We start from the raw sequence: 25,734 nt of genomic DNA, 5'->3' as shown, positions 1-25,734 counted from the left end.
CTCCCCTCCCAGAGCCGGGAGAGAACCCAGGAGTCCTGGCTCCCAGCCCCCTGCTCTGACCCACCACCCCTACTCCCCTCCCAGCCAGGAGAGAACCCAGGAGTCCGGGCTCCCAGCTCCCCCTGCTCTGACCCACCCAGCCCCCACTCCCCTCCCAGTTCCGGGGAGAGAACCCAGGAGTCCTGGCTCCCACGCCCCCCTGCGCTAAACCATGCCCCCACCTCCCCTCCCAGAGCCGGGGAGAGAACCCAGGAGTCCTGCTCCCAGCCCCCCTGCTCTACCCACCAGCCCCCACTCCCCTCCAGAGCCGGGGAGAGAACCCAGGAGTCCCTGGCTCCCAGCCCCACCTGACTCGACCCACCAGCCCCACTCCCCTCCCAGAGCCCAGGAGAGAACCCAGGAGTCCTGGCTCCCAGCCCCCCTGCCTCTACCACCAGCCCCCACTCCCCTCCCAGGCCGCGGGAGAGAACCCAGGAGTCCTGGCTCCCAGCCCCCCCCTGCTCTGACCCCCACCCCCACTCCCCTCCCAGACGCCGGGAGAGAACCCAGGAGTCCTGGCTCCCAGCCCCCCTGCTCTGACCCACCAGCCCCCTACTCCCCTCCCAGAGCCGGGGATAGAACCCAGGAGTCCTGGCTTCTATCCCCCTTGCCCCCCTCCCCTCCCAGAGCCGGGGAGAGAACCCAGGAGTCCTGGCTCCTATCCCCCCTGCTCTGACCCCACCAGCCCCACTCCCCTCCCAGAGCCGGGGAGAGAACCCAGGAGTCCTGCTCCCAGCCCCCCTGCTCTGACCCACCAGCCCCACTCCCTCCCAGAGCCGGGAGAGAACCCAGGAGTCCTGGCTCCCAGCCCCCTGCTCTGAACCCACCAGCCCCACTCCCTCCCAGAGCCGGGAGAGAACCCAGTAGTCCTGGCTCTCAGGCCCCCCTGCTCTAACCCCCCAGCCCCACTCCCCTCCCAGAGCCGGGAGAGAACCCAGGAGTCCTGGCTTCCAGCCCCCCTGCTCTTACCCACTGGCCCCTGCTCCCCTCCCAGAGCCGGGGAGAAACCCAGGAGGCCTGGCTCCCAGCCCCCCTGCTCTAACCACCAGCCCCCACTCCCTCCCAGAGCCGAGGGAGAGAACCCAGGAGTTCCCTGGCTCCCATACCCCCTGCTCTAACCCACCCCCCCCCACTCCCCTCCCAGAGCCGGGGAGAGAACCCAGGAGGTCCTGGCTCCCAGCCCCCCCTGCTCTAACCCACCAGCCCCCACTCCCCTCCCAGAGCCGGGGAGAACCCAGGAGTCCTGGCTCCCAGCCCCCCTGCTCTAACCCCCCAGAGCCCTCTCCCCTCCCAGAGAACCCAGGAGTCCTGGCTCCCCGCCCCCCTGCTCTAACCCCCAGCCCCACTCCCCTCCCAGAGCCGGGAGAGAACCCAGGAGTCCTGGCTCCCAGCCCCCTCTCTAACCCACCACCCCCCACTCCCCTCCCAGAGCTGCTGTGGGCAGCTGGTTACTCAGGGACCCCTGGCCCGGCACTGAGCTCCTGGGGTGGCTTTGCGGGGCTGGTGGGAACCAGTCCCTGGCCCCTGGCACATTTGCGGGCAGAGGGAACCTGGTCAAGTGCCCAGCCTGGGTTGCATTTGGGGTGCAAAGGGGGAGCCCCCAAGCTGCACCCCCCCCCCCCCGTTGGGACCTGGCCCAGGTTGATTGGGAACGGGGCCAGTTGCCACTTTCACTCACCCCGCGGGCGAGGTCGGGAAACCCCACTGGGGAGGGCGCCAGGCACGGAGACCCCCGAGCTGGGCGCGAACCCCGAACCTCTGGCCCTAGTCCCAGGGCGCGGGGGAGGAAGCGCCAAGGCTGGTCGAGGCAGTTTGGGGGAGATCAGAACCGGGCAGGGAGAGGGGCACAGAGCCTCGGCTGGGGTAGGGAGTGGGCTGCGCCGAGGTGTAGGGAACTGAGGCTGGCAAGTTGGAGGGATAGCCCAGCCCCTGGCTTCCAGGCGTGGGGTGGCAGAGACCAGCCTAGAACCCAAGGGAGGCGGTTCATTTACCTCTTTATTCCACTAGAGGGCACAACACCCCAGGGCCCATGGGAGCAGGGCTGCTGGCGCCATGGGGTGCAGCTTGGGGGGCACCGTCCCATGCCGGGCACAGCCCCAGCCATGGCTTGGTCAGGGTAATCTGCCCCCCCAGCCCCAGGAAACGTGGGGGAGGGGGCACTAAGGAAATGGGGCACTCTCTGAGCCCCCCTGCCCCACGGCCACGGCTGCCCTGTGACACCCCAGGCCAGCACCCCCAAGCCCATCACTGCCAGAGGGAGAGCGGCTGGTGCCGGCCCCGATTTCCTCCCTGCAGGGAAATAAAATCAACACCCCCCCATCCTTACCCCACGGCTGCTCACAGCCTCCCCCCACCCCCGGCCTAGCCCAAGGGGCTCACGTGGCTACCAGGCTGCCCCATGACACAGACACTGGAGGGGACCGGGGGGGGGGGGGCTGTGCAACAGGGGGCTTGGGCTGAGGATCCCACTGCGGCCACCAAAGGGGGCCCAGCTCTCGCTAGGCGCTGGGGGGGCAGGGCCCTCGCTGTACCGTCTGCTTGGTGATGAGCCGGGCCCCCCAGTGCCCCACGTGGGGGAACGCTCAGCACTGTCCAGCCCCCACCGGCCGGGGCGTTCTAGTCCTGGCCCCTCGGCCGTGCCATTAGCGTCAGGGCCCCGCCCCTTAGATCTTGCTGGAGGTGCCCTCGGGGGCGTCGGCTTCTTTGGGGGCTGGCCCACAGTCAGCAGGGCCTGGACGGTCCGGCCAGCGGCGCCAGGCTCTCCTCGTCCAGGCGTGCTGGGCCTGGCACAGGGCTTCCTGGGAGAGAGGAAACGTTAGAGGGGGTGGGGAGGCAGCTGCCTGGACCTCCACCGCTGGGGCGCTGGTGGGAGACACCCACCGCTCACGGAAGGAGGTTTTAGAGCAGCCGGGACGCCGGGCCAGATGGGCCCCCTTGAACCGAGCCGTTCCAGCGAGGCCGACCCACCGGGGCTGTAATCGGGGTCCCGTTCTGGCAGCGCCAGTGAACTGCCCCCCACCCCATTCCCACCGGGGCCAGCGGGCACCCGCCCCCGCGCCAAAGCACAGACAAGCCAAAGCAAACCAAGACAAAGCCACGGTGGGTTGGAGCGCTGCATTTCTCGGCGACGCGACAGCGCGGGGGCAGGACCACACTCGCGGCCGGGGAGGGGGGCACACGTACAACAGGAAATCGCCGAAGAGAAGACCCGCTGGGGCCACCCCCGGGGCAAAGGCCCACACGCTATTTACACTTTGTACATTCCTGCCGGCGCCTGGGCTCGGCCTTCCAATATATATAAATATACAGAGCCGTAAATTTACCACCGCGTTAAGGCAACCGAACCGAGCTGGCCGCAGGCAGCCCGTGGCCACTGTGAGGCACTGGGAGCTGGAGAAGGGGCTGGCTCGCGCCCCGAGCGGGCCCACACCGGGGCTCCGGGACCCACAGCAGGTCTCCGAAGGAGGAGGCGGGTTTGAAGGCAGTTGGGAACGAGAACCCCCCAGAATCCACCAGACCCCAGAGGGAGGACTGACCCAGCCCCACACCCCGCCGTGGGTCGCTCTAAGCACTAGGCAGGGCCGGGGCCCCCCACGCTCCTCAGAAGCCCCAGAGCTTGCAGTAGGCCAGGAAAAGCAGCGACATCACGGAGACATAGAAGAGGCGAAGCCGGCGAGGGGCCCGGCAGGGCGGCGCGCGTGGGCAGCGGCAGGGCTCTCCTCCGCGGCTCCGGGGTGCAGCAGCCCGCAGGGTGCCCCGGAGCCGCCCGGCGTCCCCCTGGAGCACGTCGGAGGCGGAGCAGAGGGCGACCTGGGCCCGGCGTGGGAGACAAAGACAGGAGAGAGGTTAAGGGAGCTGCTGGGGGCATGAGACCGGCTGGGCCCCCAACCCTGCATCTGCCAGCACCCAGAGACCTGCCGGAGCCAGACGGGGAGGGGAGTGGGGGCTGGCGTTGGAGCAGGGGGCTGGGAGCCAGACTCCTGGGGTCTCTCCCCGGCTCTGGGAGGGGAGTGGGGGCTGGCGGTTAGAGCACGGGGCTGGGAGCCAGGACTCCTGGTTCTCTTCCCCGGCCCTGGGAGGGGAGTGGGGGCTGGTGGGTTAGAGCAGGGGGGCTGGGAGCCAGAACTCCTGGTTCTCTCCCCAGCGCTGGGGGGCAGTGGGGCTGGTGGGTTGGAGCAGGGGGGCTGGGAGCCAGGACTCCTGGTTCTCTCCCCAGCTCTGGGAGGGAGTGGGACTGGTGGTTAGAGCAGGGGGGTGCTGGGAGCCAGACTCCTGGATTCTCTCCCCGGCGCTGGGAGGGGAGTGGGGGCTGGTGGTTAGAGCAGGGGGGCTGGGAGCCAGGACTCCTGGGTTCTCCTCCCCGGCTCTGGGAGGGAGCGAGGCTGGTGGGTTAGAGCAGGGGGCTGGGAGCCAGGACTCCTTCTCTGGTTCTCTCCCCGCTCTGGGAGGGAGCGGAGCTGGTGGGTTAGACCGGGCGGTTGGAGCCAGGACTCCTGGGGTCTCTCCCCGACTCTGGGAGGGAGTGGGGCTGGTGGTTAGAGCAGTAGGGGGCTGGGAGCCAGGACTCCTGGTTCTCTCCCCGGCTCTGGGAGGGGAGTGGGGCTGGTGGTTAGAGCATAGGGGGGCCGGGAGCCAGGACTCCCAGGTTCTCTCCCCAGGGTCGGTGCTGGGTGCTGTACGACAGACCCCACGCTCAGCTGGCGGGGGCCAGGCAGGATCTCAGCCCCACGCTGCTGCCGTGCAAAGGGGGACAGGAGCCTCAGCACTGGCCCACGGGGTGGGCGCAGCAGGGATTCTGGGGTGACCCCAGGCATGCTGGAGAAGAGCACTGCATCTCCTGGGTAGGGGCCTGTCAGCTGGGAGTCCGTACCTGGGGCGTGGCTTGGGCGACAGGGGCGTGGCTTCGCACAAGCAGGTGTGGCTTTGCCAAGAGGGGCATGGTACACATGAGCACAGTGCACTTGCATGAGAGGCTGGGACCGAGAGAAAGGTGGGGCTTTGCACAGGGTAGTGCAATTGCCACAAGAAGGGGCGGCCTTGCACTAGTGCAGCCCCATGGGGCGCCATGTAGAAGTGACTCTCTGCTCCCAGCTGCACAGCACAGAAATCAGAGACCCCCCATCCCCCCTTACCTCTGGGACCCCCATGCGGCGACAGGCCTCCAGGAAGCTCTCCACGTTTTTCCGACATTTGACCTTGTTCAGCTTTGGCTGTGGGAGGCAGAGGTTGAGAGGGATGGGGGGCGCAGGGGGCTAAGGGGTACCAGAGCTGGGGGGGCCAAGGCTGGGCGGGGGGGCAGGGAAGCCCAAGCTGCTGTCCCATCATACGACACTCAGTTTCCTTTCAAGATGACGCAGTCCAGCCTCAGTTCTGGAGACAGACCCGAGCTGGGGAGAGAACCCAGGAGTCCTGGCCCCAGCCCCCCTGCTCTGACCACCAGCCCCCACTCCCCTCCCCAGAGCTGGGGAGAGACCCAGGAGTCCGGGCTCCCAGCCCCCCTGCTCTAACCACCAGCTCCCCACTCCCCTCCCAGAGCCGGGAGAGAACCCAGGAGTCCTGGCTCCCAGCCCACCTGCTCTAACCACCAGCCCCCCACTCCCCTCCCAGAGCCGGGAGAGAACCCAGGAGTCCTGGCTCCCAGCCCCCCTGCTCTAACCCACCAGCCCCCACTCCCCTCCCAGAGCCGGGGAGAGAACCCAGGAGTCCTGGCTCCCAGCCCCCCCTGCTCTGACCCACCAGCCCCCACTCCCCTCCCAGAGCCGGGGAGAGAACCCAGGAGTCCTGGCTCCCAGCCCCCCTGCTCTAACCCACCAGCCCCCCCTCCCCTCCCAGAGCTGGGGAGAGAACCCAGGAGTCCTGGCTCCCAGCCCAACTCCTCAAACCCACCAGCCCCCACTGCCCCACAGAGCTGGGACAGAACCCAGGAGTCCTGGCTCCCAGCCCCCCCTGCTCTGACCCACCAGCCCCCACTCCCCTCCCAGAGCCGGGGAGAACCCAGGCGTCCGGGCGGGGTGGGGTTCCCCACTCACCCGGCGGGAGACGGGACGTGGATGAAGGCACAGAGCGCGTGCGCAGGTGGTTGACCATCTGCACAGCACGGCCCCTTGGCCAGGGCATCTCCCAGGTCCTCCGCCAGCGTCACGCTGAGTCGCGATTCAATGGCCTGCGGGGCGGTGAGGGAGAGACAGGCGGCTTGGTGGGGGCCCATAGACCCCCCCCCACGCACTGCAGGGAACTTACGCACAGTGTCGGGGAAGCTCAAATTACCTCCCCGGGGAAGCAGGGCAGAGCTGCGGAGAACCCAGGAGTCCTGGCTCCCAGCCCCCCTGCTCTAACCACCAGCCCCACTCCCCCCCAAGAGCCGGGGAGAGAACCCAGGATCCTGGCTCCCAGCCCCCCCTGCTCTAACCCACGAGCCCCCACTCCCCTCCCATAGCCAGGGAGAGAACCCAGGTCCTGGCTCCCAGCCCCCCCTGCTCTAACCCACCAGCCCCCACTCCTCGCCCAGAGCGAGGAGAACCCAGGAGTCCTGGCTCCAGCCCCCCCTGCTCTAACCACCAGCCCCCTACTGCCCCTCCCAAAGCCGAGAGAGAACCCAGGAGTCCTGGCTCCCAGCCCTCCTGCTCTACCACCAGCCCCCACTCCCCTCCCAAGCCGGAGAGAGAACCCAGGTGTCTGGCTCCCAGCCCTCCTGCTCTAACCACCAGCCCCTACTCCCCTCCCAGAGCCGGAGAGAACCCAGGAGTCCTGGCTCCAGCCCCCCTGCTCTGACCCACCAGCCCCCTCTTCCCTCCCAGAACAGGGGAGGAACCCAGGAGTCCTGGCTCCAGCCCCCCCAGCTCTAACCCACCAGCCCGCAGCTCCCCTCCCAGAGCCGAGAACCAGGAGTCCTGGCTCCAGCCCCCCCTGCTCTGACCCACCAGCCGCCACTTCCCTCCCAGAGCCGGGGGAGAACCAGGAGTCCTGGCTCCAGCCCCCCCCTGCTCTGACCACCAGCCCCCACTCCCCTCCAGAGCCGGGGAGAGAACCCAGGAGTCCTGGCTCCCAGCCCACCTGCTCTAACCACCAGCCCCCCCTCCCCTCCCAGAGCCGGGAGAGAACCCAGGAGTCCTGGCTCCCAGACCCCCCTGCTCTAACCACCAGCCCCCACCCCCTCCCAAAGCCGGAGAGAGAACCCAGGCGTCCGGCTCCCAGCCTTGCAGGCCCTGGTGTGGATCTCAGCCAAGCTTTCAGGGGCGTCTTTGTCTGAACACTGTGTGTGTGCCTCAATTTCCCCACGGGTCACTCCCGTATCTAGGGCGCGGGATTGGTGCAGCGACCCCTGGAGGCAGGTGTGACAGCGACGGGCTAATGGGGCACAGAGATCGGCCCACCATGGCGAGGGCCCGCCCCCCGCAAGGAGCCAGCCATGTGGGCTGGGAACGAAGCGCCCAGGTGACCGGTTTGCCCAGGAGAGAGGATAAAGCCCGGGGCGGGGGGGGGAGGCAGGGCCTTTGGGGGCCTCAGGGGGGACCCCAGGGGCACCACCCATGGGGACTCGCTGCGGGGAGCTCATGGGGGGACCGGGCGGGGGGGCGCGGCTGTACCTTGCGGAGCTGGACTGGTTAAGTCCTTCTCGTCCAGGTCGTGCGAGCTGGCCGTAGCCGCAGGGGGTGCTGGGGTCGGCGGTCGGGTCGTTGGGGGTGCAGGCTGCAGAGAGGACGGCAGGGCTCAGGGGACGGAGACGCACGGCCGGCGGGGAGCGCGCGGCCCCGTGCAGGCGTGCAGGCCGTGGGCAGGATTCGAACCCCGGACCTGCGGAGCTGCCGGGGGTCACGGCAGTTCCCTGCCCCGCCAGCAGAGGGGGCAGAGCCGTGGGGTGCCACCTACCAGAGCCAGGCTTGATGGCCGTCCGTGACGAGGAGCGGAAGAGGAAGCTGCTGGGCTTCTGCGCCGAGCCGGGCTCCCGTGCCAGGGGGCTGAGACCTGCGGGGGGGAGCGACTCTGGGGGGCAGGGGGAGAAGGGAGGTGAGATCCTGCCCCAGAGCACCCCCCAACCGCACAGCTGGGACCGTGCGCTGCAGGTCCCTTCGGCCAGGATCACCTACCCCAGGGGGACACGTGTCCCACGCCAGAGCCAGGGAGAGAACCCAGGAGTCCTGACCCCCAGCCCCCCTGCTCTAACCACCAGCCCCCACTGCCCTCCCAGAGCCGGGGAGAGAACCCAGGAGTCCTGGCTCCCAGCCCCCCTGCTCTAACCCACCAGCCCCCACTCCCCTCCCAGAGCCGGGGAGAGAACCCAGGAGTCCTGGACCCCAGGCCCCCCTGCTCTAACCCACCAGCCCCCACTCCCCTCCCAGAGCTGGGAGAGAACCCAGGAGTCCTGGCTCCCAGCCCCCCTGCTCTAACCCACCAGCCCCCACTCCCCTCCCAGCGCCGGGGAGAGAACCCAGGAGTCCTGGCTCCCAGCCCCCACTGCTCTGACCCACCAGCCCCCACTCCCCTCCCAGAGCCGGGGAGAGAACCTAGGAGTCCTGGCTCCCAGCCCCCCTGCTCTAACCACCCGCCCCCACTGCCCTCCCAGAGCCGGGGAGAGAACCCGAGTCCTGACCCCCAGCCCCCCTGCTCTAAGCCACCAGCCCCCACTCCCCTCCCAGAGCCGGGGAGAGAACCCAGGAGTCCCTGGACCCCAGCCCCCCTGCTCTAACCCACCAGCCCCCCCTCCCCCCCCAGAGCCGGGGAGAGAACCCAGGAGTCCTGGCTCCCAGCCCCCCTGCTCTAACCTACCAGCCCCCACTCCCCTCCCAGCGCCGGGGAGAGAAACCCAGGAGTCCTGGCTCCCAGCCCCCACTGCTCCTGACCCACCAGCCCCCACTCCCCTCCCAGAGCCGGGGAGAGACCAGGAGTCCTGGCTCCCAGCCCCCCCTGCTCTGACCCCACCACCCCCACTCCCCTCCCAGAGCCAGGGAGAGAACCCAGGAGTCCTGGCTCCCAGCCCCCCCTGCGCTGACCCACCAGCCCCCACTACCCTCCCCACAGACACTCCTGGTCATATGTGTCCTGCCGCGGCCCCCCCCCGGCCCCCGAGCGTTACCCCCTCTCCTGGCCACGCCCCCCTTCCCGCACTCACCCTGCTGCCGGGGCATTTGCCCAGGGGATGCCGGGCTGAGGACACCGGGTGGCTGCTCTGTGACCTGAAACAGACGTGGGGGGGTTGGGAGGGGAGTCAGCCTGAGTCCCATGGGGCACCATTCCCCCCACCTCCAAACCCCTTCCGACCCCAGTCCCTCCCCTCTCACCTGGGTCCTCGGCTTCCTCTGGGGCAGGCTGCTGCTCATCCGACGGGCCACTGGGGGAGACAGAGCCAGGTGAGGGGGCTGCTCTGGGGCCCCAAGGGGGCATGAAGTGCCCCCAGCGCTGGGATAGGGCCCCCGACCCTGCCGTGGAGGGGGGGACAGGGTATGGGGGGGGGACACAAGGAGGAATGGCTCAGCCACCCTCATCTCCAGAAGGCGACAGAGCTGGAGAGCAGCCCAAGGCTGCTCTAGCTTATGGGGGGAGGGCGGGGGAAATCCCAGCAGCTCCACGGGGTTTCAAGTTGCCTCTGGCCCGAGCCCGGCCCAAGGGAGACAGGAGCTCCCTGCCAATGAGGGGGGAGAGGACTTCTCCTGGGGGGGCGGGGGAGAGGAATGTCTCATGTGGGGGGTGTCTCACTTGCTGGCCGCTGGCCCTGTGCGCTGCCGAAGCTGCCTTTGGCCCCCATCCTCAGCAGGCTGTAAGAGACGCAGAGAGGGTCAGGGGGGGCGGAGGCCAAGATGTCCCCACCCAGCCCCGGCCCCGGCGGGGGCCCACCCCCCCTCCACGTACCTGTCCCGCTTCTCCAGCGCCTGGCTCCGCAACGCGTGCTGCTGCCGCTCCCTCTCCTGCCAGATCTGCAGCGTCTCGGGGCGCCTCCGCTCCTCGCCGGGGGGCTCTTCCTGCGGAGGGCTGGGCCTGGCGGGAGGGATTGGGGCCATTGGTGGGGGGCAGGAGAACCCAGGCCAGCACTTTGCAGCTTAGTTTCCCCTACAGGGGTGTGGGGGGGGAGTCAGATGACAGGATAACAACCTACTACAGCTGAATGACAGCTAAGACTCCTCACCCAACGCGGCCACCTCTGGGGTGGGGCGGCTGGTTACCCAGGGGGCAGGGCGGCCGGTTACCCAGGGACCCCTCGCCCGGTGCTGAGATGCAGCCAGGGCCGGTGCAACCATTTAGGCGAACTAGGCGGTTGCCTAGGGCGCCAAAAAAGCGGCGCCCTCAAAAATTTTTTTAAAAATGGTTTGCAGCCGCTGCTGCTGAAGAGGCAGTCTGAGGTGCCCGCAGCAGCAGCTGCCTGCAGCGGGCACCAGGGCCCCCCGGGGTCAGGACGCAGCCGCGGCAGCCCAGGGCGCCCCCCGGGTCAGGGTGGCAGCCCGGCAGCCCAGGGCGCCCCCCGGGTCAGGACCAGCCCGGCAGCCCAGGGCGCCCCCCGAGTTAGGACGCAGCCCGGCAGCCCAGGGCCCCCCCGGGTCAGGGACGCAGCCCGGCAGCCCAGGCGCCCCCCGAGTTGGACGCAGCCGCGGCAGCCAGGGCGCCCCCGGGTTCAGGGTGGCAGCCCGGCAGCCCAGTCGCCCCCCGGGTCAGGACGCAGCCCTGCAGCCCGGCGCCCAGGACGCGCAGCCCCTGGGTCAGGCAGCAGAGCCCCGGCAGCCCAGGGCGCCCCCCGGGTCAGGACGCAGCCACGGCAGCCAGGGCGCCCCCCAGTCAGGACGCAGCCGCGGCAGCCCAGGGCCCCCCCGGGTCAGGGTGGCAGCCCGGCAGCCCGGGCGCCCCCCGGGTCAGGACGCAGCCCGGCAGCCCAGGGCGCCCCCCGTCAGGACGCAGCCCGCAGCCCAGGGCGCCCCCCGAGTTAGGACGCAGCCGCGGCAGCCAGCGCCCCCCGGGGCAGGGTGGCAGCCCGGCAGCCCAGGGCGCCCCCCGGGTCAGGACGCAGCCCGGCAGCCCAGCGCCCCCTGGGTCAGACGCAGCCCGCAGCCCCGCCCCCCGGTCAGACGCAGCCGCGGCAGCCCAGGGCGCCCCCCGGTCAGGGTGGCAGCCTGGCAGCCCAGGGTGCCCTCTGGGGTCAGGGAGCCGCTGCGCGGCAGCCCAGGGCGCCCCCCGGGGTCAGCGTGCCGCTGCGGCAGCCCAGAGGTTTGGGCTGACGGTAGCTGCGCTGACCCAGGGGAATCCCTGAGCTGCAGGCAGAGGCTCAGAACCCCTCTCCCTCCCAGAGCAGGGGCTCCAGCCTCTGCAATTTTTCTCGTTGCCCGGCGGGGGCGCCGGCGGCTGGGCAGAGCTGCGCAGCTCTGCTTAGGGCACGTGGCAGGGGCCCTGCGACAGGGGCACAACACCAGGGCTTCGCTTCTGGAGGAAAAGCGGCGGCTGCCCCCTGGCTCAGCCTCCATGTCAGCCCCAGCGAGGGGCACGGAGAAGAAAAGAGCCTCAGCAGTGGGCTGGTGGAGCGGAGGAAGAAAGAGGACCCCAACGCTCATGCGTTGGGCAAGGCAAGCAAGTGCCTCCCCACAGGTCGGCCTCAGGCGCCCGTGCTCCTGCCCCCTTGGTCCTTGGTTGGTCCCTGCTCCTGCCCCCTTGGTCCTTGGCTGGTCCCTGCTGCTGCTCCCCTTGTGCCTGGACAGCTGGAGAGACCAGCAGCCTGCAGAGCTGAGCTGTCCCAGTGCCCCCAGGCACCCCCCTGACCCCATCCCCCCAACAGCCCTGACCCCCAGCTCCGAGCCCAGTCCCTCTGAGCTGGAAACCCCCTGACCCCATCCCCCAACAGCCCTGACCCCAGCTCCGAGCCCAGTCCCTCTGAGCTGGAAACCCCCTGACCCCATCCCCCCCACAGCCCTGACCCCCAGCTCCGAGCCCAGTCCCTCTGAGCTGGAAACCCCCTGACCCCATCCCCCCAACAGCCCTGACCCCCAGCTCTGAGCCCAGTCCCTCTGAGCTGGAAACCCCCTGACCCCATCCCCCAACAGCCCTGACCCCCAGCTCCGAGCCCAGTCCCTCTGAGCTGGAAACCCCCTGAACCCATCCCCCCAACAGCCCTGACCCCCAGCTCTGAGCCCAGCCCCTCTGAGCTGGCATTTGGGGGGGGGCAAGATGGAATTTTCGTCTAGGGCGCAAAATATCCTTGCACCGTCCCTGGATGCAGCCACCCTGGGGCAGGGCGGCCGGTTACCCAGGGACCCCTCTCCCAGCGCTGGATGCAGCCACCTCTGGGGCAGGGCAGCTGGTTACCCAGGGACCCCTCACCTGGTGCTGAGATGCAGCCACTTCTGGGGTGAGGCGGCTGGTTACCCAGGGACCCCTCGCCCGGCGCTGAGATGCAGCCACCTCTGGGCGGGGCGGCTGGTTACCCAGGGACCCATTGCCTGGTGCTGAGATGCAGCCACCTCTGGGGCGGGGTGACCAGTTACCCAGGGACCCCTCGCCCAGCGCTGAGATGCAGCCACCTCTGGGGCAAGGCGGCCGGATACCCAGGGACCCCTCGCCTGGCGCTGAGATGCAGCCACCTCTGGGGCAGGGCGGCCGGTTACCCAGGGACCCCTCGCCCGGCGCTGAGATGCAGCCACCTCTGGGGCAGGGCGGCCGGATACCCAGGGACCCCTTGCCCAGGTGCTGAGATGCAGCCACCTCTGGGGCGGGGCGGCTGGTTACCCAGGGACCCCTTGCCTGGTGCTGAGATGCAGCCACCTCTGGGGCAGGGCGGCCGGTTACCCAGGGACCCCTCTCCTGTCACAGAACAGGGGCTAACCAGCTGCTGCTCACCTGCTGTTCGGCACCTTCTCCCCGACATCAGCTCTGTGGGGAAGGCTCCTCTCTGCTCTCCGCTTCTCCTGGGGACAGAAGGCAAGAGGGAAAGGATTAGGGAGAGAACTCAGGAGTCCTGGCTCCGAGCCCCTACTCCCCTCCCAGAGCCATGCAGAGAACCCAGGAGTCCTGGCTCTGAACCCCCCTGCTCTAACCGCCCAGGCCCAGTGCCCAGATTCCTTTGTAGCTGTGTGTTGGCAGCCGTGCAAGCCCAGCCCACTCACACCACGGGCAGCCTGGCAACGGTCCCGCTTGAAGCCTGAGGCTGCCCCTCCCCGCTTGGGCAATTCTCTGGGCCCGCTGGCACAGCCGTGCCCCCAGCTGGCAGGAGCAGTGGGCCTGAGCTGGAATTATCCCTCAAAACTACATCTCCCAGGATACACCATGGCCAGGGAGTCCCAGGATGCAAGAGCCTCACTCTGAAACCAGACCAGGGTGCACCATGGAGATGAGTCCAACTAGGGAGCCCAGTCCACACAGGGAATGGAGGCTTGTGGTTTCTAAACTACATCTCCCATGATGCAAAAGCTTCCCTCACCCTGAGGCCAGACCATGGTGCACCATGGGAGACGCAGTCCGACTAGGGAGCCCGACGCATAGGGGAGAATGGGTGGCACGAAGCCAGCGAACCATAACTCCCATGAGGCAGTGCGGCAGCGGCGCCCAAGCCAGAGATTTCAGTGTTCGAATATTTTCCAGAATCCCTAAATTCTCTTGGGTCTGGGAGTGGGGCCATGACCCCATTTTGGGTCCAGTGCAATACTTCTCTCTGCCCTGGGCCAGTTCCTCCCCCCTTCCCCTAGGGGGCAGCACCCCTGCAGGAAGAGAGGACAGCCAACAGGCCCACGGTGGAGCACTGCATCCTGGGAGTTGTAGTCTTCCCGGCCCCCCCTCACCTCTGCCGGGGCCACGGCATGCGAACTGCTCTCCAGCTTGGCCGCTTCCTCCTCCTCCACGCTGGTGTCGATGAAGTCGATCTGCTCCAGCTCTCCATTGGCTGCGGGGAGGAAAGCATCAGCGGCACCGCTCCGCGCCCAGCGAAGCCCTGGGAAGGTGGGCACACAGGGGGTGGGAGCTGCTTGGCGGGCACGTGTGGGTCTGCTGGGGCGGCAGAGCTGTTGCTGGCAGGAGAGGCCAGCAGTTGTTTTCCCCTTTGGCCGCAGCAGCCATCTCCCCGCGGGTAACTGGGACCCCGGGAGCAGGGGCGAGGGAACCCCACCTGGAGGGACTACTACCCGCTTACCTGCCCGGTCCTGCTTCTCCTTCAGCTGGCGGGGATCACGCACCAGCTCCGCGATGCGGAACGACAGGTCGGAGAACTCGTCTGTGGACTGAGAGAGCAGAGGGGGCGGGTGACTGTCGGGGGGCACAGAGGGGGTCGGATGCCGGGACTGCCCAGCGCTGGTGAAAGGGACCGACGCCGGTACGTGAAACTGACCGACCCGCACGACTGACCGATCCGCGCCCGGCGCCAGTGAAAGGGACCGACGCCGGTACGTGAAACGGACCGACCCGCACGACTGACCGATCCGCGCCTGGTGTGGGTGAAAGGGACCGACGCCGGTACGTGAAACTGACCGACCCGCACGACTGACCGATCCGCGCCTGGTGTGGGTGAAAGGGACCGACGCCGGTACGTGAAACTGACCGACCCGCAGAACTGACCGATCCGCGCCCGGCGCCAGTGAAGGGACCGACGGCCAGTATGTGAAACTGACCGACCTGCACGACTGACCGATCCGCGCCTGGTGTGGGTGAAAGGGACCGACGCCGGTACGTGAAACTGACCGACCCGCACGACTGACCGATCCGCGCCTGGTGTGGGTGAAAGGGACCAATGCCGGTCCGTGAAACTGACCGACCCGCACGACTGACCGATCCGCGCCCGGCGCCAGTGAAAGGGACCAATGCCGGTCCGTGAAACTGACCGACCCGTACGACTGACCGATCCGCGCCCGGCGCCAGTGAAAGGGACCGACGCCGGTACATGAAACTGACCGACCCGCACGACTGACCGATCCGCGCCTGGCACCAGTGAAAGGGACCGACGCCGGTACGTGAAACGGACCGACCTGCACAACTGACCGATCCGCGCCTGGTGTGGGTGAAAGGGACCAACGCCGGTACGTGAAACTGACCGACCCGCACGACTGACCGATCCGCGCCTGGTGTGGGTGAAAGGGACCGACGCCGGTACGTGAAACTGACCGACCCGCACGACTGACCGATCCGCGCCCGGCGCCAGTGAAAGGGACCGACGCCGGTACGTGAACGGACTGACCTGCACAACTGACCGATCCACGCCTGGTGTGGGTGAAAGGGACCGACGCCGGTACGTGAAACTGACCGACCCGCACGACTGACCGATATGCGCCCGGTGTGGGTGAAAGGGACCGACGCCGGTACGTGAAACTGACCGACCCGCACGACTGACCGATCCGCGCCTGGTGTGGGTGAAAGGGACCGACGCCGGTACGTGAAACTGACCGACCCGCACGACTGACCGATCCGCGCCCGGCGCCAGTGAAAGGGACCGACGCCGGTACGTGAAACGGACTGACCTGCACAACTGACCGATCCACGCCTGGTGTGGGTGAAAGGGACCGACGCCGGTACGTGAAACTGACCGACCCGCACGACTGACCGATATGCGCCCGGTGTGGGTGAAAGGGACCGACGCCGGTACGTGAAACTGACCGACCCGCATGACTGACTGATCCGCGCCCGGTGTGGGTGAAAGGGACTGACGCCGGTACGTGAAACTGACCGACCCGTACGACTGACCAATCTGTGCCCGGCGCCAGTGAAAAGGACCGACGCCGGTACGTGAAACTGACCGACCTGCACAACTGACCGATCCACGCCCGCTGTGGGTGAAACTGACCTACCTGCACGACTGACCAATCCGCGCCCGGCGCCAGTGAAAGGGACCGACGCCGGTACGTGAAACTGACCTACCTGCACGACTGACCGATCCGCACCCGGTGTGGGTGAAAGGGACCGACGCCGGTACGTGAAACTGACCGACCCGCACGACTGACCGATCCGCGCCTGGTGTGGGTGAAAGGGACCGACGCCGGTACGTGAAACTGACCGACCCGCACGACTGACCGATCCGCGCCCGGCGCCAGTGAAAGGGACCGACGCCGGTACGTGAAACTGACCGACCCGCACGACTGACCGATCCGCACCCGGTGTGGGTGAAAGGGACCGACGCCGGTACATGAAACGGACCGACCTGCACGACTGACCGATCCGCGCCCGGTGTGGGTGAAAGGGACCGACGCCGGTACGTGAAACTGACCGACCCGCACGACTGACCGATCCGCGCCTGGTGTGGGTGAAAGGGACCGACGCCGGTACGTGAAAGTGACCGACCCGCATGACTGACCAATCCGCGCCCGGTGTGGGTGAAAGGGACCGACGCCGGTACGTGAAACTGACCGACCCGCACGACTGACCGATCCGCGCCCGGCGCCAGTGAAAGGGACCGACGCCGGTACGTGAAACTGACCGACCCGCACGACTGACCGATCCGCACCCGGTGTGGGTGAAAGGGACCGACGCCGGTACGTGAAACTGACCGACCCGCACGACTGACCGATCCGCGCCTGGTGTGGGTGAAAGGGACCGACGCCGGTACGTGAAACTGACCAACCCGCACAACTCACCGATCCGCGCCCGGTGTGGGTGAAAGAGACCGACACCGGTACGTGAAACGGACCGACCCGCATGACTGACTGATCCGTGCCCGGTGTGGGTGAAAGGGACCGACGCCGGTACGTGAAACTGACCGACCCGCACGACTGACCGATCCGCACCCGGTGTGGGTGAAAGGGACTGACGCCGGTACGTGAAACTGACCGACCCGCATGACTGACCGATCCGCGCCCGGCGCCAGTGAAAGGGACCGACGCCGGTACGTGAAACTGACCGACCTGCACAACTGACCGATCCGCGCCCGGTGTGGGTGAAAGGGACCAATGCCGGTACGTGAAACTGACCGACCCGCATGACTGACTGATCCGCGCCCGGTGTGGGTGAAAGGGACCGACGCCGGTACGTGAAACTGACCGACCCGCATGACTGACCGATCCGCGCCCGGCGCCAGTGAAAGGGACCGACGCCGGTACGTGAAACTGACCGACCTGCACAACTGACCGATCCGCGCCCGGTGTGGGTGAAAGGGACCAATGCCGGTACGTGAAACTGACCGACCCGCACGACTGACCGATCCGCACCCGGTGTGGGTGAAAGGGACCAATGCCGGTACGTGAAAGTGACCGACCCGCACGACTGACCGATCCGCACCCGGTGTGGGTGAAAGGGACCGACGCCGGTACGTGAAACTGACCGACCCGCACGACTGACCGATCCGCGCCCGGTGTGGGTGAAAGGGACCAATGCCGGTACGTGAAACTGACCGACCCGCACGACTGACCGATCCGCACCCGGTGTGGGTGAAAGGGACCGACGCCGGTACGTGAAACTGACCGACCCGCACGACTGACCGATCCGCGCCTGGTGTGGGTGAAAGAGACCGACGCCGGTACGTGAAACTGACCGACCCGCACGACTGACCGATCCGCGCCTGGTGTGGGTGAAAGAGACCGACGCCGGCACGTGAAACTGACCGACCCGCATGACTGACTGATCCGCGCCCGGTGTGGGTGAAAGGGACCGACGCCGGTACGTGAAACTGACCGACCCGCACGACTGATCGATCCGCGCCCGGTGTGGGTGAAAGGGACCGATGCCGGTACATGAAACTGACCGACCCGCACGACTGACCGATCCGCGCCCGGCGCCAGTGAAAGGGACCGACGCCGGTACGTGAAACTGACCGACCCGCATGACTGACCGATCTGCGCCAGCTGTGGGTGAAAGAGACCGACACCGGTACATGAAACGGACCGACCCGCACGACTGACTGATCCGCGCCCGGTGTGGGTGAAAGGGACCGACGCCGGTACGTGAAACTGACCGACCTGCACAACTGACCGATCCGTGCCCGGTGTGGGTGAAAGGGACCGACGCCGGTACGTGAAACTGACCGACCTGCACAACTGACCGATCCGTGCCCGCTGTGGGTGAAACTGACCGACCCGCATGACTGACCAATCCGTGCCCGGCGCCAGTGAAAAGGACTGACGCCGGTACGTGAAACTGACCGACCCGCACCCGGTGCTGGTGAAAGGTTCCAACGCTGGTATGTGAAACTATCCGACACAGGTGAAACCGACCCGGAGCACGTCACAGCACGTAACAAGCTGTGACCCCCAAGCCAGCACCGCCAGTCTCCTGTCTGCCATCCAATCCCTCTTCGCAGTCCACCAGCTCCCATGCAGCGCTGGCATCGCCTTGGAACGCAGAACCCTGACCCACTGCCCATCGCTCGGGGCTAGGAAGGGGGGGGCCGTTGCTGCCCTGCGTGCTCCAGATGGCACCGTGCCGTGCGGTCCATACCTCGTTCCCAGACCACCGCTTGCTGCCGCTGTCGACGCTGTTGAAGCCTGAGTCCAAGCCGCCGTACTGCCGGCCGGGGTAGAACTCGTCGGAGAGGCTGAGGAGCAGAGAGAGGTGGGTGAGGGGGCAGGGAGAGGTGCTTTGAGATCCTCTGGTGAAAGGTGCTGGAGAAGATGCTTCACAATGCAGCACGGAGCCTGGAATCAGCCCAGTACAGAGACGGGCAGGGGAGTGACGGAACTTGGCACTTCCTCCCCAAGCTCTCGAGAAAGGGGCAGATCCAGAAATAGAATCCAGGAGTCCAGGCTCCCAGCCTTCCCCCGCTCTAACCCATCAGCCCCCACTCCCCTCCTGGAGCCGGGGAGAGAACCCAGGAGTCCTGGCTCCCAGCCCCCCTGCTCTAACCACCAGCCCCCACTGCCCTCCCAGAGCTGGGGAGAGAACCCAGGAGTCCTGGCTCCCAGCCCTCCTGCTCTAACCCACCAGCCTCCACTCCCCTCCCACAGCCGGGGAGAGAACCCAGGAGTCCTGGCTCCCAGCCCTCCTGCTCTAACCCATCAGCCACCACTCCCCTCCTGGAGCCGGGGAGAGAACCCAGGAGTCCTGGCTCCCAGCCCCCCCTGCTCTAACCCACCAGCCCCCACTGCCCTCCCAGAGCCAGGGAGAGAACCCAGGAGTCCTGGCTCCCAGCCCTCCTGCTCTAACCCACCAGCCTCCACTCCCCTCCCACAGCCAGGGAGATAACCCAGGAGTCCTGGCTGTCAGGGGTGGGGGAGCCAGTGGGTTTCTATCTGCTGGAGGGGCAACCAGTGGGAACAGGATACAGAACATCTAGCAGCACTGGGTTGCCACGCGGGGGCCGGCCAAGCTGGGGCGATTCCAGGTCCCCCTGCCCCAGTGAAGCTCCCTTACCAGGTGCCAAAGCCGGTGGGCCGGGTGGGCCGGGTGAAGTCGGCCAGGTCAGGCCCTGTTTTGCTGCAGGCTTCCAGGTTGAGGTACTTGAAGATATGGATTTTGCCTTTCAGGCAGATCTGGGGTGAGAGACGGGGGGGTAGGGGTGGAGGAGGCTCATTAGGGCTGGGCTGAGGCAGGGGGAGCCCCCACCCCTTCACAGAGTCACCGCCCGGTCCCATGTTAGCCACCCGCACAGTGGAAAATCGGTGCCTGGTTGCCCATTGGGACGGCTCTGGCTTTACCGCCCGCCCAGCCCTCCTTCCCCGGGTCAGTTTCCCTCCATCCCGCCAGTCCCGCTGCCCCCCCCCTCGGGCCGGGCCCCGCCCCGGCTCACCTGCGCGGGCGGCGACTGGAGGGGGTTATTGTCCAGCAGGATGGTCTGCAGGTGCCGGAGGTGCCGGTAGCAGACGGGGATGCGGGCGACCCGGTTGCAGGAGAAATCCAGGCGGACCAGGGGCAGCTCCGACAGCTCTGGAGCAGCAGAGGGGCCCGGTGAGCGTGGCAGGGGCCCCAGCTGCCCCACGGCCGGAAGGGGGGGGATCTTTGGGGAGTCCCAGTCCCGCCTGGCACCCCCTGGCACTGGGGCATCGGGGGATGTGGGGCTAGAATCAAGATCCAGACCCAGCTCCCAGGGCGCTCCAACAAGGAGAAAGGGCCCGAAAGGTATTCGCGCTCCGGCCCTTTAAGTACCAGCTCACTGGGCTCACAGGATTGGTGGCTTCCATTCCCATCCTGCACTCGATTGGCTGGAAGGGGTCCTGCCCCGGGATTTAAAGAGACGGAGGGGGCACTGACCTTCGGGCAGGGCGGTTAGCTGGTTCCTCCGCAGGTTCAGATCTCGCAGGGACTCCAGCCGGCCCATGCTGGCCGGCAGAGCCTGGAGTTCATTGCAGCTCACGTCCTGGGGGGTGGGGGGGTTGGGTTAGCAGGGCCTGGCGGGGGGGGGGGATTCGTATCTCGTTGTCAGTGCCCTGGGGGGAGCGGGGCGTTCGGGGCTGGCCGGGGAGCCCCCCGCTGAGCCCCCCACTGTGCCCCTAGTGCTGCCCCGCTCCCTGCCCCACAGCACCCCCTAGCGCAGCCCTGGGGCCAGCCCTGTCTGCCAGGGGAGAGCGCCCCCTGCTGAACCCCCCGCCCTGCTCCCTGCCCCACAGCGCCCCCTAGCCCTGCCCTGGGGCCAGCCCTGCCTGCCAGGGGACAGTGCACCCTGCCGAGCCCCCCCACACACTCCCTGCCCCACAGCGCCACCTAGCGCAGCCCTAGGGCCACCCCTGCCTGCCAGGGGAGAGCGCCCCCCACTGAGCCCCTGCCCTGCTCCCTGCCCCATAGCAACCCCTAGTGCTGCCCTGGGGCCAGCCCCGCCTGCCACGGGAGAGCGCCCCCTGCTGAGCCCCCGCCCTGCTCCCTGCCCCACAGCGCCCCCTAGCGCCACTCTGGGGCCAGCCCTGCCTGCCAGGGCAGAGCGCCCCCTGCTGGCCCTCCCCCGCTTCCTGCCCCACAGTGCCCCCTAGCGCCGCCCTGGGGCCAGCCCCACCTGCTGGGGGAGAGCGCCCCCTGCTGAGCCCCTGCCCTGCTCCTTGCCTCACAGCGCCCCCTGCCGTGTCGGATTTTCCCTTGCGGTCTCCCAGCTTGGCAGGAGGAATCTGGCAGAGTCCCAAGCCCACCGGGGTCCCCGTTTCGCGGGACGGGCCCCGCGGTGCCCCCTAGCCCCGCCCTGGGGCCAGCCCCGCCTGCCGGGGGAGAGCGCCCCCTGCCGGTCTCCCAGCTTGGCAGGAGGGATCTGGCGGGGTCCCCGTTTCGCAGGCCGGGCCCCGCGGCGCCCGCCGGCCCCACTCACCAGCTGGCGCAGGTTGCTCAGCGAGCCCGTCTCGTCGGGCAGCGAGGCCAGCTTGTTGTTGGTGGCGACGAGGACCTTGAGGGGCAGGCGGCAGAGGCAGGGCGGGAGGGAGGTGAGTTGGTTCCGGCTGTGGGGTGGGAGAAGGCGCCGTTAGAACCGCGGCCGGCGCCAGTCAGGCGGGATCCCTCCCCCCAGCCCGGCCGTTACCTGAGGTTCAGGTAGGTGAGGGACTGCAGGTTGGCGATGGCCGGCGGGATGCTCCGCAGGCAGTTGTGGTACAGACTCAGCCCTTCCAAGGAGACCAGGTGGCAGGCGTCCTCGGGCACTTCGGCAAAGCGGTTCCGGGAGAGATCTGGGTGTGGGACGAGAGGGGAGGCTGTTAGGCGCCCCCCAGCGCCTGCACCAAGCTCCCAGGTGTCCTGCTACAGGCAACTCGCCTGGCAGTGCCCAGCACAATGGGGGGCCCCGAGCTCATGAGGGGAAACTGAGGCACGGTGACCAAGCCAGGAAGAGGTGTCCTGCTCTAACCACCAGACCCCCCTGCCCTCCCAGAGAACCCAGGCGTGAGGCCGCGCACCACCCGCAGAAGGCAGGCGGGGGGACATGCGCCGGTAATTCCTGTAAATCGACCTAGCAGAGGCCGGATCACGGCCCGGCCCGAGCCCAGGGGTGCTGGGAGGAAAACGCCACATGTGGCCATGAGCACGGAGGAATTGGGTGGGAGCCCTTGAAACAGCTGGACCCTGCAGCTGGAATCGCGTTTGCTCGACGCACGTCCCATAGAGATTTCGCCTCCCAGCCCAAGAGCAGGGTCACAGTTAACTCTCCCTGAGAGAGTTCAGCCCCAACCCATTCCGAAGCGAAGCGAGGAAGGGGAGAGATTTGTGTAAATGCTCGATAGTTTCACTTTTCCTCACTCATTCACCCAGGGGTCCTGGCTCCCGGGAGCAGAGAGGCCTCGGCACAGCCAGGGACGAACCCAGGAGTCCTGGCCCTGGCCCAGCCGGAAACGAACCCAGGAGTCCTGGCTCCCGGGAGCAGAGAGGCCTCGGCACAGCCAGGGACGAACCCTGTGCAGTGCCTGGCACAATGGGGGGGCCCCCAATCTCAGTCGGAGGGGTCTGTAGAGTATCTGGCACCATGGGGGGGCCCTGATCTCCGTCAGAGAGATCTGTGCAGTGCCCGGCACAATGGGGACCCCCAATCTCAGTTAGGGGTGTCCATAGAGTACCTGACACCATGGGCAGCCCTGATCTCCGTCAGGGAGGTCTGTGCAGTGCCCGGCACAATGGGGGCCCCCAATCTCAGTTAGGGGTGTCCATAGAGTACCTGGCACCATGGGGGGCCCTGATCTCCGTCAGGGAGGTCTGTGCAGTGCCCGGCACAATGGGGGCCCCCAATCTCAGTTAGGGGTGTCCATAGAGTACCTGGCACCATGGGGGGGCCCTGATCTCCGTCAGGGAGGTCTGTGCAGTGCCCGGCACAATGGGGGCCCCCAATCTCAGTTAGGGGTGTCCATAGAGTACCTGACACCATGGGGGGCCCTGATCTCCGTCAGGGAGGTCTGTGCAGTGCCCGGCACAATGGGGGCCCCCAATCTCAGTTAGGGGTGTCCATAGAGTACCTGGCACCATGGGGGGCCCTGATCTCCGTCAGGGAGGTCTGTGCAGTGCCCGGCACAATGGGGGCCCCCAATCTCAGTTGGGGGGCCCGTACAGTGCCTGGCACAACAGGGGTCCTGAGCCCAGCAGGGCTCCTGGGCTCTCCCCTAACCCCAGGATGGAAGGGGACAAACAGCCAAGCAGAAGCTCCCTGTGGCTCGCCGGGCCCGGAACGGAGGCATGGCCCGTTTCCAAGTGGCCGAGGCTGCGAGCGGCTGGCGGGAGACCAGCCCAGCACTCACCACCGAGAAGGGCTGACTCAGGAGCCGTTTCCCTGCACACACGCGCAGGCCCTGGGCCGCAGCCGCCGGCAGGGTAAATGTTTTGTCGACCGCGCGACCCAGAGGGGCCCAGGCAAGCTGCCGAGAGGGTATTGAACTTGGCACCGAGCGTGCGAGCCTCTGGCAGGAGAAGAGCCGTTCCTGCAAGCCCCTGACGAGGATCAGGCCTGGGCACTGGCTCCCTCTGGGCTGAAAGGAGCAAAGCTCTAAAAGGAGCCGCTGGAAAAGCCGAGAGGGGCAGAGAAAAGCCAGGAACAGCAGGACAAGGCTGGAAGGATGAAGCCAGCCACTTTCCCGTGGGAACAGAGCACCGCTGGGAGTCATCTGGGCCCAAACGCCCCGGGGCGGAGGTGGATTGGCCCTGTCTCGACGCCTTCCCACCTGGCCTTTCGGGGAGAGACGCCTTCACCCCGCCCAGGGGACCATCCAGGGACGAGGGCGAAACCCTCCGGCCTGCGCTTCCCAGAACGTGGGCCCAGCTGATTAAAGTCCGTGGGGAAGAGGGAAATGGGGCCATATGACAGCCCACACCAACACGGCACCGTTTCCCCACAGATCAGCGCAACCCTCGGGACTGGGGACGGCCATGGCCTGCGAGTCTCCTCACAAACTGCGAGGGGATCTGTTCCCAGCAGATCAGAGCCTGCCCACACGCCACCCCTCCGGCACTGGGGTGCATGTTTACACTGGGATCAGGGCCCTGTTTGCCAGGCGCTGCCCAGACACACGGCGAGGGACAGACCCTGCCCCAGCTGACATCAGGGTCCCGTCGTGCCCAGACACAGAGCGAGGGACAGACCCTGCCCCAGCTGAGATCAGGGTCCCGTCGTGCCCAGACACACGGCGAGGGACAGACCCTGCCCCAGCTGAGATCAGGGCCCCGTCGTGCCCAGACACACGGCGAGGGACAGACCCTGCCCCAGCTGAGAACAGGGCCCCGTCATGCCCAGACACACGGCGAGGGACAGACCCTGCCCGAGCTGAGATCAGGCCCCGTCGTGCCCAGACACACGGCGAGGGACAGACCCTGCCCCAGCTGAGATCAGGGTCCGTCGTGCCCAGACACACGGCCAGGGACAGACCCTGCCCCAGCTGAGATCAGGGTCCGTCGTGCCCAGACACACGGCAAGGGACAGACCCTGCCCCAGCTGAGATCAGGGTCCGTCGTGCCCAGACACACGGCCAGGGACAGACCCTGCCCCAGCTGAGATCAGGCCCCGTCGTGCCCAGACACACGGCGAGGGACAGACCCTGCCCCAGCTGAGATCAGGGTCCGTCGTGCCCAGACACACGGCCAGGGACAGACCCTGCCCCAGCTGAGATCAGGGTCCGTCGTGCCCAGACACACGGCCAGGGACAGACCCTGTCCCAGCTGAGATCAGGGTCCCGTCGTGCCCAGACACACGGCCAGGGACAGACCCTGCCCCAGCTGAGATCAGGGTCCCGTCGTGCCCAGACACACGGCGAGGGACAGACCCTGCCCCAGCTGAGATCAGGGCCCCGTCGTGCCCAGACACACGGCGAGGGACAGACCCTGCCCCAGCTGAGATCAGGGCCCCGTCGTGCCCAGACACAGAGCGAGGGACAGACCCTGCCCCAGCTGAGATCAGGGTCCCGTCGTGCCCAGACACACGGCGAGGGACAGACCCTGCCCCAGCTGAGAACAGGGCCCCGTCATGCCCAGACACACGGCGAGGGACAGACCCTGCCCGAGCTGAGATCAGGCCCCGTCGTGCCCAGACACACGGCGAGGGACAGACCCTGCCCCAGCTGAGATCAGGGTCCGTCGTGCCCAGACACACGGCCAGGGACAGACCCTGCCCCAGCTGAGATCAGGGTCCATCGTGCCCAGACACACGGCAAGGGACAGACCCTGTCCCAGCTGAGATCAGGGTCCCGTTGTGCCCAGACACACGGCCAGGGACAGACCCTGCCCCAGCTGAGATCAGGGTCCGCCGTGCCCAGACACACGGCGAGGGACAGACCCTGCCCCAGCTGAGATCAGGCCCCGTCGTGCCCAGACACACGGCGAGGGACAGACCCTGTCCCAGCTGAGATCAGGCCCCGTCGTGCCCAGACACACGGCGAGGGACAGACCCTGCCCCAGCTGAGATCAGGCCCCGCCGTGCCCAGACACACGGCGAGGGACAGACCCTGCCCCAGCTGAGATCAGGCCCCGTCGTGCCCAGACACACGGCGAGGGACAGACCCTGCCCCAGCTGAGATCAGGGCCCCGTCGTGCCCAGACACACGGCGAGGGACAGACCCTGCCCCAGCTGAGATCAGGCCCCATCGTGCCCAGACACACGGCGAGGGACAGACCCTGCCCCAGCTGAGATCAGGCCCCGTCGTGCCCAGACACAGAGCGAGGGACAGACCCTGCCCCAGCTGAGATCAGGGCCCCGTCGTGCCCAGACACACGGCGAGGGACAGACCCTGCCCCAGCTGAGATCAGGCCCCGTCGTGCCCAGACACACGGCGAGGGACAGACCCTGCCCCAGCTGAGATCAGGGTCCCGTCGTGCCCAGACACAGAGCGAGGGACAGACCCTGCCCCAGCTGAGATCAGGCCCCGTCGTGCCCAGATACACGGCGAGGGACAGACCCTGCCCCAGCTGAGATCAGGCCCCGTCGTGCCCAGACACACG

General features: G+C 67.8%; 1 protein-coding gene across 1 annotated transcript; it reads right to left on the bottom strand.

Annotated features, from left to right (window-relative positions):
• Positions 1-2,702: 2,702 nt before the first annotated feature.
• LOC115640356 (leucine-rich repeat and calponin homology domain-containing protein 4-like) lies at positions 2,703-22,988 on the bottom strand. Its single transcript, XM_030543091.1, has 20 exons — positions 22,941-22,988; positions 21,353-21,564; positions 21,146-21,272; positions 20,107-20,212; positions 19,646-19,782; positions 19,270-19,388; positions 18,358-18,454; positions 14,135-14,222; positions 13,788-13,888; positions 12,850-12,917; positions 9,886-10,011; positions 9,733-9,791; positions 9,318-9,367; positions 9,149-9,212; positions 7,909-8,022; positions 7,631-7,728; positions 6,086-6,202; positions 5,172-5,291; positions 3,688-3,849; positions 2,703-2,837 (listed from the first exon to the last, which is right to left on the bottom strand). The coding sequence occupies exons 1-20, from the start codon at positions 22,986-22,988 to the stop codon at positions 2,703-2,705; spliced, it is 2,148 nt and encodes a 715-aa protein (XP_030398951.1).
• Between the last annotated feature and the right edge of the window lie 2,746 nt (positions 22,989-25,734).

Source organism: Gopherus evgoodei, unplaced genomic scaffold, assembly GCF_007399415.2.
Source record: "Gopherus evgoodei ecotype Sinaloan lineage unplaced genomic scaffold, rGopEvg1_v1.p scaffold_308_arrow_ctg1, whole genome shotgun sequence".
Lineage (NCBI taxonomy): Eukaryota > Metazoa > Chordata > Testudines > Testudinidae > Gopherus > Gopherus evgoodei.
Note: the sequence above shows the minus strand (reverse complement) of the source record. Positions and strands in the feature narration are given on the sequence as shown.